The sequence below is a fragment of the Rana temporaria genome, chromosome 8, assembly GCF_905171775.1.
Source record: "Rana temporaria chromosome 8, aRanTem1.1, whole genome shotgun sequence".
Lineage (NCBI taxonomy): Eukaryota > Metazoa > Chordata > Amphibia > Anura > Ranidae > Rana > Rana temporaria.
In genome coordinates, this window is record NC_053496.1 from 44,637,246 (window position 1) to 44,651,204 (window position 13,959).

The 13,959-nt window shown below is 44.2% G+C and overlaps 1 protein-coding gene across 1 annotated transcript in view; it reads right to left on the bottom strand.

Annotated features, from left to right (window-relative positions):
• SORCS3 (sortilin related VPS10 domain containing receptor 3) overlaps nucleotides 1–13,959 on the bottom strand; it is a 774,589-nt gene that overhangs the window by 439,312 nt on the left and 321,318 nt on the right. The window contains exon 4 of the mRNA XM_040361656.1: nucleotides 3,434–3,592. Coding sequence (XP_040217590.1) covers nucleotides 3,434–3,592 — 159 coding nt within the window. The remainder of the gene's footprint in view (nucleotides 1–3,433; nucleotides 3,593–13,959) is intronic.

The following is a 13,959-nucleotide window of genomic DNA, read 5'->3' on the forward strand; positions in this document are numbered from 1 at the left end:
CTTTGTCTACGGGAAACCCGAGCCATTGGTTATCTGGCCAGTCACCTACTGGCTAATTTTGGTTGCCCTGCACCCTTGAGTTTTTCAAATGTTCACTCCCTCAGCGTTTGCTTGAACGCATCGATACTCAACACTACACCTGTCGCTCTTCTCTCTGTCTTTTACAAATTTTCTCTTACCTGTTCTTGTGTACTCCAACTCTTCTCTTCTGTTTTTGCCTTTTCTGACTCTTCTTAACACATAACCTCCCCCCACCCCCCCTTTTTTTCTTATAGCTGGAGCCATGCCATGGGTCGCCAGCGAGGATCTCACCTCTGCCCCTCTGTCACCCTCCGCGGGTTCAGCGCATGGCTGTGCTCAGTCTCTGAGGGGATGCACCATCCCCATACTTACTGTGGAACTACGGCGTGGAGGCATTCCCTACACCATCGCAGCCAGCAAGACTGAGCTGTTCAGGCTGTTGTTCCCACCACTAGCAGCAGCTGGACCCAGCACTCAGCAGGCGTCCCTACAGTCTATTGCCTCGGCTCTCGCTCAGTTACACACCATGGTCAATACCTTGACCATGGCCGTCTCTGATGTCCAGGCAAGAGTGGGAGTCCTGGAAGTGCCCCCAGCAGCAAGCCAACCCCCCTGGGCATGGTCGCAGCTCCTATCATAGCACTCCCACCTCCCACCCACAGGTACGACAGATGGCAGTACCACCATCTACCCTGCTCATCTCGTGGCATTAGGAAGGACATTCTGGAGGGCAAGAACGTAAACTTGGCCTCTCTCCTCATCTCAGTCCATGACGTGACCGAGAACCAGGCCTACACCTGGGGGGACGTCTGGGTGGTGGTGAGGTTCAAGGATCCCAGACTCAACCGGAAGTTGTTCATCCTGAGTTGGCGTGTTCAGAGATGTCCTATGCTCAGTCAGTCCCAGCAGGAAGGAAGAACTGGATTTGTACCTCCATGATATAGTTGACTTGGGGTATAAGTACAGGGCTTCCCCTTCTATGGCTACCATCAGTCATTCGCAGCTAAAGTGGCAGCCAAACTCTCTCACACACTAATGGGAGCATCATGGATACCGAGCACTTCTGCAGCCACTTTGCAGGCTTACGTTCCCCGCTCTGCTTCATTTGCCAATTTTCCACACATACGACGAGCTGGTGTTCAAACATGGATTTTAGATGCTCCCTTACCTTCCCCTCCACCCACAGTGCTGGCCAGGGCATGTGTCTCCTATAATCTTTTTCATTGCTCTTGGTTATTGTTACCTGCTGGGCAACAGGTTTGATAAATGTCTACCTCTATGCATTACAAACCCCTGGCCTCAGCACTCTGTGTGTTACAAACCCCTGACTCCTGCACTGTGTGTGTTACTGTAACAGGCGCTTTCAGCGCCGTAATGCATTCTACGCTGGAACGCATACGGCGCCCGCGCGATGACGTCATCGCCCAGCCCCGCCTGCGTTCCAGCCCGGAACGTGGAAGTGCGCCGCAAATCGTCGCTTCTCTTTGTATCAGTGCTTATGCACTGCAGCTGTTACTTGCCTATAAAGGCATTCTTTCAACAGATGAACCCTGTTCTATTATTGTCAGCCACGCTACAAGAAGAGGCAACATTATGGCCAGCTAGCAAAAGACCTTCACTGTGTTCAGCCTGCCATTGATGCGGACAACCTGTGAGTTCTTCCTTGCTGATGCCCTACACTACGGAGTCCCTTGCTGCTAAACACAGAAGCCCTGCAAACGGATAAGTAGAAATTGTGTCACTTGTAGTTCTACAGAAAGATCTGCTGCATACTTTTCACCTAAAACAATTGCTGTTATTTATTATGGCTTGTGGCTATTAACATACTACTTGGGATAGACTGTTGTACTATGGGGAATATCTTAAAGGGACATTTACTCTCAATTTACCTCTGCTATATTTGCCACTCATATGCAACTATTAGTTGTCGCTACAACTCCTATTTACTATGTGTACTCTCCGAGTACCTGTGCTATAATTGCCTCCCAGATGCAACTATTAGTTGTCGCTACAACTCCTATTTACTACGTGTACTCTCAAAGTACCTGAGCTATAATTGCCTCTCATATGTAATTATTAGTTGTCGCAACAACGCCTATTTACTACGTGCTTGACATAAGTGCTACCTGTTTATGAGCCTATGCCCTAAGTTGCGGAACATGTTCACCTAAACTTTTCTATGCTAAGGGTTGATGTATTTCATACCTTCTCCGTTAGTGGCCTATTGCACGACGCTATGTAATACTGATAATCGCTTGCATACAGTTGTGCATTGGAAGCTTTAAGTGCACATTATAATTTTAAATGCTAAGCTCTGGTCGCATGTTGTAATGCGTCCAAGCTCAGTAGCTCAACGCCTATCTTTATGTGAGAGAGAGATGATGTAGAGAACCCCCAAACTTCTGTTTGTGTGGAGTGATGCCTGGGGCCCAATACTGAATTCTCACATAAAGAAGAGCATTGAAATCCTTGCTACCGCAGTTGTGGTTCACTCGCTCATCAGTGCCGTTACGGTTACACACCCCCTGACCTCTGCACTCTGTGTGTTACAAACCCCAGACCTCTGCACTCTGTGTGTGATACACCCCTGACCTCTGCATTATATGCGTTACAAACCCCTGACTCCTACACTCTGCACTCTGTGTGTTACAAACTTATGATCTCTGCACACTGTGTGTTACACACCTCTGATCTCTGTTATCTGTGTGTTGCAAACCCTTGACCTCAGCACTCTATGTGTTAAAAACCCCTGACACCTGCACTGTGTGTGTTACACACCCCCTGACCGCTGCACTCTGTGTTACAAACCCCTGACTCCTGCACTGTGTGTGTGTCACACACCCCCTGACCGCTGCACTCTGTGTGTTATACACTCCTGAGCTCTGCACTCTGTATTACACACTCCGGACTCCTGCACTCTGTGCAGACCTCCTCTGTAACTCTAAACATGTAACATGATTTTTTTTTAAAGTGTCACAGATTTATAAGTATTTAAGTTTGACACCATTCCAGAAGTGTGCGCAATTTTAAAGTGTGACATGTTAGATATCTATTTACCTAGCGTAACATCATCTTTCACAGTTTACAAAAAAATCGGGCTAATGGCATAGACCCTGCATTTTTCCGGCAGGGTCTATGCTTGCCGGAATATTAGGACATATGGCGCATGCGCAGGTGTTGTCATTAGACAGAAATATATAGATTACTCGCAAGGCAAGCAGGTAAGGAGACATTCATCTAGAGCAACAAATTTTATAAACTGCAATTGTCCATGTAAAGAAAAGTCGTCGGAATGGGTATAAAACTGCTTTAAGTATGCCACTTTGCTCTTTTCTTTTTTTGTTTTTCACTTCCACTTTTTACATTAGCTATCATTTTGGTCCAAGGAACAAAAAAAAACAAGGATCCTAACCTTTTGGTCCAGACTGTATGCCAGCACCCAATCCTCCTGCTTGGGGTGAAACAAGAGACTCTGTATGTAGAAGTTAATTCTGTATTTTTGATAGGTGGCTCCAGCATCCGAGCTGATCCATATACTGCTCTCTACATCAGGATCACTCAACAGCATGATCTGGAAGACAATGTAAAAAAAGAATGGTTATCAGATAAACTGAACCACATAGTATATAAGACTGGAAGACAAAAGTTTAAATGTTGATATAATGAATTAGAAAGCCCTTGCATCGTTCCAGATGTGCACATTTTTTTATTAGCTCTGCAGCCAAAGAGATAAAAGATGAAGGAGTAATAAAATAGTTAAATAAGTAAAGACAAATAGACTGTGCGCTTTTGCAAGTGCAGTTTTCCAAAGATTAGTAAATGAGGCAGAGCTCTGCTGACTTCCATCATCCAATCATGTGCAAGCAAAAATGATTTCCTTGCATGTGATTGGGTGTTCTTTGCAAAGTAAAGCTTAATCTCATTTACTAAGCTCTGGAGCAACTGCACTTGCAAAAGCGTATGGTCTATTTGCATGTGGTAAATCCACCCCATAATTTCCAAGGGGGGGTTCCAGGTTTTCTAACTTTGCCTTGAAAAACGCATGTTTTTAAACACAAATAAACTTACTACATTTCCTGTTTTTTAGGAAAAGCTTGTCTGTAAGGAAAAAAAAAGATATAATTTTCTTCTCCATGTATATATATATATATATATATATATATATATATTAGCGGTGCATTGCCACAAGTTCAAAAGATTCACACATTACCCTGCTGCCTGAGCCCCATTTATCCATCTTGAGACAATGAGCAGTAATTATTATTTTTTTTATTGGGGGATATAACCTGGATGGGGTAAGGAGGATATGGGATGCCCATAGAACATGCGAGTATTTGCCATATTAAAGTGGATCCAGGTTTACATGTACAAATGGTTTAGTTAATAATAATATAGCGGTCTATATGTTACACTCCTCAGATAAAATCCTGACAGACGTTTCGCCTCAGGACACATCTCCTCCTGCACATTACTTTCCTGTCACAAATTAGTGCTCCTGTCCCGCCATTTTCAGTCACTAGGCCTCAAGCCCTGTAAACACAGCCCGGAATCCCGTCAGGGAAAAAACGGTTTTCCTGACGGGATTCCTGGCAAGCTTGCCTTGCAAAGCCGTGCATACAGTCCTATTCTAGCACATACCTATGATAGAGGGTGCTACAATATATACTGTATATACTCGAATATAAGCCGAGTTTTTCAGCACAATACCCCCCTCAGCTTATACTTGGGTCACATATACTCGAGTCACAATGCCCCCCTCGGTTTATACTCAAGTCAACTTTTTGCACCTAATCTCCCGGACTTTGGGGACACGGTACCAGCTGGCCATAGGTCCCCTGGCATACATGTATGCCCCAGTTCTCCTCTACAAGTGTGCAAAGTTTGCTGTCTGGGGGACCTACGGCCGGGGAGCACCGATTTTTCAAAGCCGGACACCCCTTCTATATACTCCCATGTTAAACGCAAGTCTAGTCATGGACACAGTGAGGCATGGACACAGTGAGGCATGGACACAGTGAGGCACAGTGAGGAATGGGCACAGTGAGACATGGGCACAGTGAGGCATGGACGCAGTATGGCATGGACACAGTGAGCCATGCACATGGACACAGTGAGGCAAAGTGAGGCACACAGATGGACACCCTAAGCTTATACTCGAGTCAAAACGTTTTCCCAGTTTTTTGTGGTAAAATTAAATGCCTCGCCTTATATTCAGGTCAGGTTATACACGAGTATATACGGCATATAATTGTTATTTATTTTTTAAAGCAGAGGCCCTAGAGAGTAAAATGGTGGGTGAATATGTTTAAGTCACATGATATTTGTGTGCTAGTTTTTCGAATACAATTTTGTTATACAATTTTTTTTTTTTGTACAAAAATCACAATATAATTGGTAAAATATAAAAGATTATATTAAGCTGAGTAAATACACTGAGCAAAATTATAAACGGGGAATCTGTCTGAGGCGCGAGTACAAAATTGTTTGTAGTTCTATATTCTGTGACAGCCCCGGTACAGAAGACTGTTCTCCTTCCCTGTCCTCAGCCCCCCTCTCCTCCTATCTGAATGAATAAACAATGGTGCATCTCACTAATCATGAAGACACCAAACAGAAAAATAAGGCAAAGCTTAGATCAGTAAGGGATACACACAAGTACAAATATGACAAACACCGGCAAATTGCCCTCAGCCAGAACTTGTTAGATTGCCGGCACTCGAAGAACCTGCGGGAGGTTTTCTATCGTACATAAAACACATCTGGCGACAGCTCTCTCAGAATCTGTGCGCCATAAAATTGCTTTATGTTCATGAAGTTGATGTACAAAGTTGTTTTCATCGTGTGACGGGCTCATAATACTATCTGCTGCAGCCAATAAAACAAAAGCTGAAGTTTAATCTGCTTATATGTTGCCTTCCCTTGTCCCCCTCCCCCTTATCAACATGCAAATTAAATGTTTAAATACAACCTTTTTTGCTATCATTACATAACTTATTTTTGGACCGGTGGGTTTCTGTGCTTCTCTGTGTCCCATTGGGGAGATTTTCCTACACTTCCTGTTCCATAGCTAAAACAGGAAGTGAGAAGATATCCTTTCTCAGCGAGGAAATCACAGGTTGTCACCAGAATTAGCAGTCATATTTAAAAGCTTCCCCTCTATTTTGGTTCTGGTGACACAAAATTTGGCATTTAGGCAAAGCTTCCACTCACTGGATCAGAAAATTTGACTGAATATAATTTGCTGTAATATCACGCAATGAATTCTGCAATACCCATAATTTCAGTATTAGTTGTACCCTTTTCATCTTTAAAGTGGATGTAAACCCACTCTCATCTTTTCTAAACTACTGCCATAGTGCTGATCTATAAGGATATAGATGCCTCCTGCATGTATCCTTACCTGTCAGATGTCTCCCCTCTGTCTGTTATAAGAACTAAAAAACTGAAAATTCTGTTGGTGGGTCTGTTGTCTGGAGCTCTGTGGGTGGAGTCGAGATGTCAGTAGACTCCCCGCCCACCTCTACACTCCTTGTCAACATGCATTTTCTCTTGTGTATTCCTTACACTAAATCTAATCACTGCACATTCCTTCATTAACAGCATAACAAACAAAACACCATCACACACTGAGTTCCCTTTAATCCACATCGTTAGACAGACGTTCTGTCTCCGACAGACAGGTAGTCACACCTTTACACAATGGACAATTAAATGTCTTCCAGGAGCCTGACTCAATTAGCATGTCACTAGTCAGGGCAAATCATAGAAATGAGTCATAGAATATTCTTTGCAGGCATTATTGACTGGTTGGGTCACAATTAACCCACATCTTACAGTATCTCAAAAAAAAAAATCTCCTGTCTCTCAAAGCAAGGCGGAGGATTTGACAAAGTTTTTCTCTGTTCGTCAAGATTTATCTCACTGAACAATAAAAGAGCTCAGAGATGGATTAACTCTGTGTGGCAAGACTGGGCACAGATAATAAGAAATACTCTAAATTGTGCCAGCAAAAAAAAAAAATAATTTGGGTTTACATCCAATTTAAAAACTGTCATATAATGAGGTCAGTGCTTACCCGTCACTAAGTTTGCCAACACCCTGCCCCACGTTTCCAAGCTTCAAACATTGTATATCGTCCAATGCTCTAATGCCGCATACACACGATTGGAATTTCCGATGAAAAAAGTCAGATGGACTTTTTTCATTGGAAATTCCGATCGTGTGTGGGCCCCATCGGATTTTTTTCCGTTGGTGTTTAGAAATAGAACATGTTTTATTTTTTTCCTATGGAAAAAAAAAAACATAGAAAATTCCTATCGTCTGTGTGCAACTCCGACGGAGAAAAAAAACACGAATGTTCAGAATCAAGTCGATGCACGCTCGTAAGCATTGAACTTCATTTTTCTTGGTTCGTTGTAGTTTTTTACGTCACCGCTTTTTGGATGGTCGGAATTTGGTCTGACAGTGTGTATGCAAGACAGCTTGAACAGAATTCCGATGAAAAATTCCATAGGCTTTTAGGCCATTAGAAATTCCGATTGTGTGCATGGGGGATAAGACACATGTGTCAAACACAAGGTCTGCAGGCCGAATCTGGCCCGCCAGTCAGTTTCATGTGGCCCTCGCACCTGTCCTGCAGCTGCCACACCCCCTTCATATCTGTCCTTACCTTGTCTCAGCAGTTGGCAGCAGAGAGGAGGACAGAACCTCTCCTACAGATTAGGGGCCAGATTCTCAAAAGATACGCCAGCGTAATTCGAAAATCCCGCCGGCGTATCATTGTTTTGTATTCTCAAAACAAGACACGCCAGAATTAGGCTAGAATCCGACTGGTGTAAGTCACTTACACCGTCGGATCCTAAATGCAATGCTACGCTGGTCGCTAGGTGGCTTTTACGTCGATTTCAGCGTTGCATATGCAAATGAGCCGATACGCCGATTCCCAAACGTTTTTGCGCCGCTTCGCCGTAGTTTCCGTAGTTTCCGTAAGCGTAAGGTTACCCCTGCTATATGAGGGGTAACCTTACGTCGGTCCGTCGTATGCCATGTTAAGTATGGCTGTCGGGACAGCGTCTGGTTTTTCCGTTGTTTATGTAACTCGTCGCGAATAGGGCTGTGCGTTAATTACGTTCATGGCGAAACCAATGTATTTGCGGCGTACTACGGAGCATGCGCACTGGGCTATGTTTAAGGTCGGCGCATGCGCAGTTCGTTCGGCACGGGCCGCGCTTAATTTAAATACAAGCCGCCCCCTTTGAATTACGCGGGGATACGCCGGGCCATTTACACCACGCTGCCGCAAATTACGGAGCAAGTGCTTTGAGAATACGGCACTTGCTCCACTAAGTTGCGGCGGCGTAGTGTAAATAGCTTACGCTACGCCGGAATCTACGTGAATCTGGCCCTCTATATCTATCTGCAGCTCCAGCACCCCCTCGTCTCTGCCTACCTTGGTCTCAGCATTTAGCAGACTCCAGCCCTCCAGCCCCATGAACATCAACTAGAACATGGATGGGTTGAATTGTTCTATTAACGGTATATCCATTGTAGAATATTTTGTAAAAAAAAGATGGTGGAAAGACCAGTCAAGAGCAGTCAAGTCAGGACACTCTCTACTTTGCAGATAGAGAAAGGAGCTGTGTGTTAGTGGGCGTAATGACACTCCCGATCGCCCACTCCCCCTTCAAGAGGCTTTCTCCACACCAGGAAGAAAGCCTTGCATTACGGTGTGTAGTTACAGACAGAAGAACAGGAAGTGAGGAATTCTCAGAAGAAATATGGACATTTAAAAGCAAAATCAAAGGATGAGGTAAGTGAAGGAGGACTGCACTAAGGTAAAGGAAGATATTTAGGGAAAAAAAAATGTCCTTTACAACCCCTTTAAGCCCCGCACACACGATCGGAATTTCCGATGGAAAAAGTCAGATGGACTTTTTCCATCGGAAATTCCGACCGTGTGTATGCCCCATCAGAGTAATTCCATCTGAGTTTATATAGAGAACATGTCCTCGTTTACTCCGATAGAATTCCATCAGAATTCCGGTGTGTTTTTGGTCGGACAAAGGTCCGATCGTGTGTACGGGGCTTTTGGGTTCCTCCAGTGGTTGCTAGGGTTTCCTTGAGCAAAAAGCAATGTCTACCTCTCAGATAAGTTACCACTGACACCATTGATCTTTTAGCTATCTGTAAGGGGGAATTCTTCCTAATGACCACAAGTGTAAGGAGCTTTCTTCCCACTGACCATCAGTTATAGATGTCGTAATTTTTATCAGGGATTTCCTGAGAAGGAAAAGTTAGTTTAACCGCTTAAGGACCGCCGCACGACTTTTTACGTCGACAGAATGGCACGGCTGGGCAAATGGGCATACAGGCATGTCCCCTTTAATTTGCCGCCGTGTGATGTCCGCGGGTGTCCCGCGATCAGGTCACAGAGCAGAAGAACGGGGAGATGTCAGTGTAAACACAACATCAACAACCGTTCTTCCTAGTGACAGGTCACTGATCGTCTGTTCCCTGTCATCGGGAACAGCGATCAGTGACGGTTCACTCGTAGCTACGCCCCCTAACAGTTCGAATCACTCCCTAGTTCACAGTTAAAGGGTTTGTAAAGGATTTTTTTTTTATCTTAATAGCTTCCTTTACCTTAATGCAGTGCTGTTTTCATGTCCTCATTGTTGGTTTTTGCTCTCAAGTTGCTGTAATTCTTCTCTGATCTCCACACTTCCTGGTTGTCTGTTTCCTGATAACCACAGTGCTGGGAGCTTTCTCTCTGTGGTCACTAATCAAGGAGGTGTGATTACTGTGTGTCTAAAACCCCTCAGCACCAATCAGTTTCGTTTTCCAAACCATCACTGCCCTGTATTGGCTCTGTGGCTCTGTACATCACAGAAGCAGGAAACGACATGCAAAAACGAAACTAGAAACTGTAGGTACATTATATGATTTATTTTTATCTATTTTTAATCATTTTTAAAAGGAATCAGTTAACTATTATGTCTCTATACCCTGTAAACAGTCATTTCAGCAAAAAAAATGTTTTCCTTTACAACTCCTTTAACCCCTTTCAGGGCCCCCTACAGGTTAACCCCTTCACTGCCAGTGTCATTTTTACAGTAATCAGTGCATTTTTATAGCAAAATTGTGTCAAAAGTGTCCAATGTGTCCACCATAATGTCGCAGTCACGATAAAAATCGCTGATTGCCGCCATTACTAGTAAAAAAAATAATAAAAATGCCATAAAACTATCCCCTATTTTGTAGACGCTATAACTTTTGCGCAAACCAATCAATAAACGCTTATTGCGTTTTTACCAAAAAATGTAGAAGAATACGTATCGGCCAAAACTGAGGGAAAAAAATGTTTTTTAATATGTTTTTTGGGGATATTATAGCAAAAGTAAAAAATTGTCGCTCTATTTTTGTTTATAGTGCAAAAAATAAAAAACGCAGAGGTGATCAAATACCACCAAAAGAAATCTCTATTTGTGGGGAAAAAAGGGACGCCAATTTTATTTGGGAGCCACGTTGCACGACCGCGCAATTGTCAGTTTTAGCGACGCAGTGCTGAATCGCAAAAAGTGGCCTGGTCTTTGGTCAGCCAAATGGTCCTGGGCTTAAGTGGTTAAGGGTTCCTCTGTGTTGAAAAAGTTGAGAGAGGCTGTTCTAGAGGGATTCCACAGGTATGGTATATGCATAGCGACATTGTGACTGGACCAGTGTACCTATGTAAAAAATTACTTATCTGGAATTTGACTTTAAGCCATCCAACAAAACTTGAAACGTAAAGGACCTAGTCTTTCTGCCAAATCATCTGTACATCTGTCCACCCACACCTGAGATTTACACAGCTCTGCGACACACACTCTGCTCACTCCCCCCATCAGCGTGTTCCTTCTTAGCACAAGCAACTTGCTTTTTATGCTGCTTCTCCCTCCCCCAGTATGAACTCTGCTGTATAGGAACCACACAAGGTTCGTACAAAGTCAACTTCAGGTAATTACACTGCTTGCATTTAAAAAATAAATATGTAATGTTACATTAATGACCACAGAGCTGTATTAATTAGTGTCTTTTATATTTGGCTGGAGTTCAGCTTTTAGAATGTTCTGGATGAAACAACAATGCAGAATATGGGTAAGTTAAGTTCATTGTCTCCTTTCTCTGGAAAATGCAAATTGCTAAATACTTTGGATACAAACTGGACAAGGCCCACAGAGACTGGAAGTCATTAAAGACATTTTTGTTTTGCGACCATTCAGTGACTTTTGCGGGTGAAGGATCGACTCATTTGTTAAAGAGTGAACTGCCAGTCTGCAATTATCAGTCTTCAGCAAACGCATCCTGCCCACCAGTGATTTAGATTAATTGCATTTCATTAAGTACCAATAAACAAACTCCGGTTGGAGAAAGTCTCCTGCCAAAATCCGGCGCTGCCATTTGTAATCGCCGCAAGGACGAAGAAACGTTACACTGTGGAATGTGTCGGATGTAATTTATTGCTTCTTAAAATCTAATAATTTTCCATAATATTAGATTAAATGACAGCCTTTATTAAAAGAGAAATTACATTCCAACTGCCTTCTTGTATATGGAGCAGTAAGAAAGGATTCTACAAGACGGGCCGAAAGGTAATCCTGGTTAAGCGCAGCTTTGGTTATAAAACTATTAAAAGATAAGTAAGGGATTTGTGAAAAATAAAAAAATTAGACTCGCCTAGATGGATGTCGCATCGCTGCGTCTGTCTCTCGCCGGCTTTAGACCAAGAACTAAGCGATCAAACTCTGTGATTGCCCAGTTCTCAGTCTTCGGTGAACAGAGAGCTGGTGGCCATTAGTCATCAGCTCTCCGTTTGGTCAGCACGCTGGGTTGTGGAAGGGGTGGGAGCGGAAGGCTCAGGCAAGACATCGGTGAGAGGCTGAGCCAGCTGTTGGTCCAGGCATCTGTGTGGATCCAGACCATATGGCTGAGCTCTTTCCAGAGCCTGGACTTCCTCTGTGGCTAAAGCCCGCTGTCGGCTGAAAACGAGTCAGGCCTCGTACACACGACCAAGGAACTTGTCGTAAATGAAACATCGTTTTCCTCGACGAGATCCTTGTTAGGCTTGTCGAGAATCTTGACAAGCTTTCTTTGCGTACATACTGTCAAAATAAAATCTTGTCGTTCTCAAACGCGGTGACATAAAACACGTACGACGGCACTATAAAGGGGAAGTTTGATTCCACTGGCGCCACCCTTCTGAGCATGTGCGGGTTTCTAAGCATACACACGAACGTGTTTCTCATCGAAAACCAGCCCGACGAGGAACACGACGAGGAAATTGAGACTCCCGACGAGGAAAAAGAGAACTCTTTTTTTCTCGTCGAGTTCCTCGCCAGTTTTCTCGATGAAAAACATACACACGAACGTTTTCCTCGTCGTGTGTATGAGGCCTTACAGGAGTGCAGTATAAATTGTACCCCTGTGATCCACAGAAGTACGGCCAAAAAAGCTTTTTTTACTGTCACCTGGAACGTCATACCTGGTTGGAACATATCTGGCAGCCTATAGTCCTAAAAATAAAATTTATAAAGCCATTTTTGGAAGCTGCAGTGGGAAGCAGACAAACAGTTAAAGTAGGTATAATTCTCATGGATCAGGCAGCAGCACCAACTAGCGACAATGGCATTCTCCCCAATGATCAGACAGCAGAACCAGTCAGTGGCAGTGGTGTTGCCATGAACCAGTAGAAGTCCACTACTCTGCCACCCTGATGTGGTGGCAAAAGTTTCTGCTAGCAGCCTGCCTCCCACAACGTCCTCATCACATATACTGCAAGCCCAGGAACTGTCAGAACCCCAATATGAACCCGCAACCTCTGCTGTGTCCTGCAGTATCCCTTCTTGCTGAGCCAACATAGATGCTCAACAGGTCTCTGCCTAATTACTTAACCGCTTGCCGACTGCTGTACGACTATATATGTCGGCAGAATGGCTCCGCTGCGCATATGGACGTTCTCATACTTCCCCTTTAAAAGGCGGCATTGCAGGCGCGCGTCACGAGCTCTGTGAGTGTGACCACAGGTCCCGCAGACTCAATGTCCGCCAGGTGTCTGCAACCGTGTGGCAGAACGGGGGGAAGCCTGTGTAACCAAGTCATCTCCCTGTTCTGTCTAGTGACAGGACACTGATCGTCTGCTCCCTGTCATCAGGAGCAGCGATTACTGTCATGTCACAGTAAGCTCAGCCCCCACACAGTTAGAATAACTCCCTAGGACACACTTAACCCCTTCCCTGCCCCCTACTGGTTAACCCCTTCACTGCCAGTGTCATTTAGACAGTAATCAGTACATTTTTATAGCACTTTATCACTATAAATATTAATAGTACCAAAATAGAGTCAAAAGTGTCCGCCATAATGTCGTAGTCACGATAAAAATCTCTAATCACTGCCATTACTAATAATAAAAAAAATAACGATAAAACTATCCCTTATTTTGTAGACGCTATAACTTTTGCGCAAACCAATCAATATACCGTATATACTCAAATATAAGCCAAGTTTTTTAGCCTTTTTTTAGGCTAAAAATGCCCCCCTCGGCTTATACCCGAGTCATGTCTCCGGTGTGTTCAGGCAGTCACTCCGCTAGAGCAGCGGTCTCCATATTGCGTTGCGCAGCTAGCATCAGTCCTGCTGTGTCCCATTGCGTATTTCTCCCGCTCGCTGTGTTTTTCACTTCTGACAAAGCCGCTGCCTTAACTCCCGCCCATGCCATGACACTGTGCACTAGGATTGGCTGCTGGGACTGCCATGTCCTAGCAGCCAGTGATCATTGGCATGGCTCCTCCCAGCTACCCTCCCGCTGCAGAAGGATCTTTAATACAAACATGTGGGCGGGTAGCCAGGAGGAGCTACGCCAATGATCACTGGCTGCTGGGACATGGTAGTTCCAGCAGCCAATCC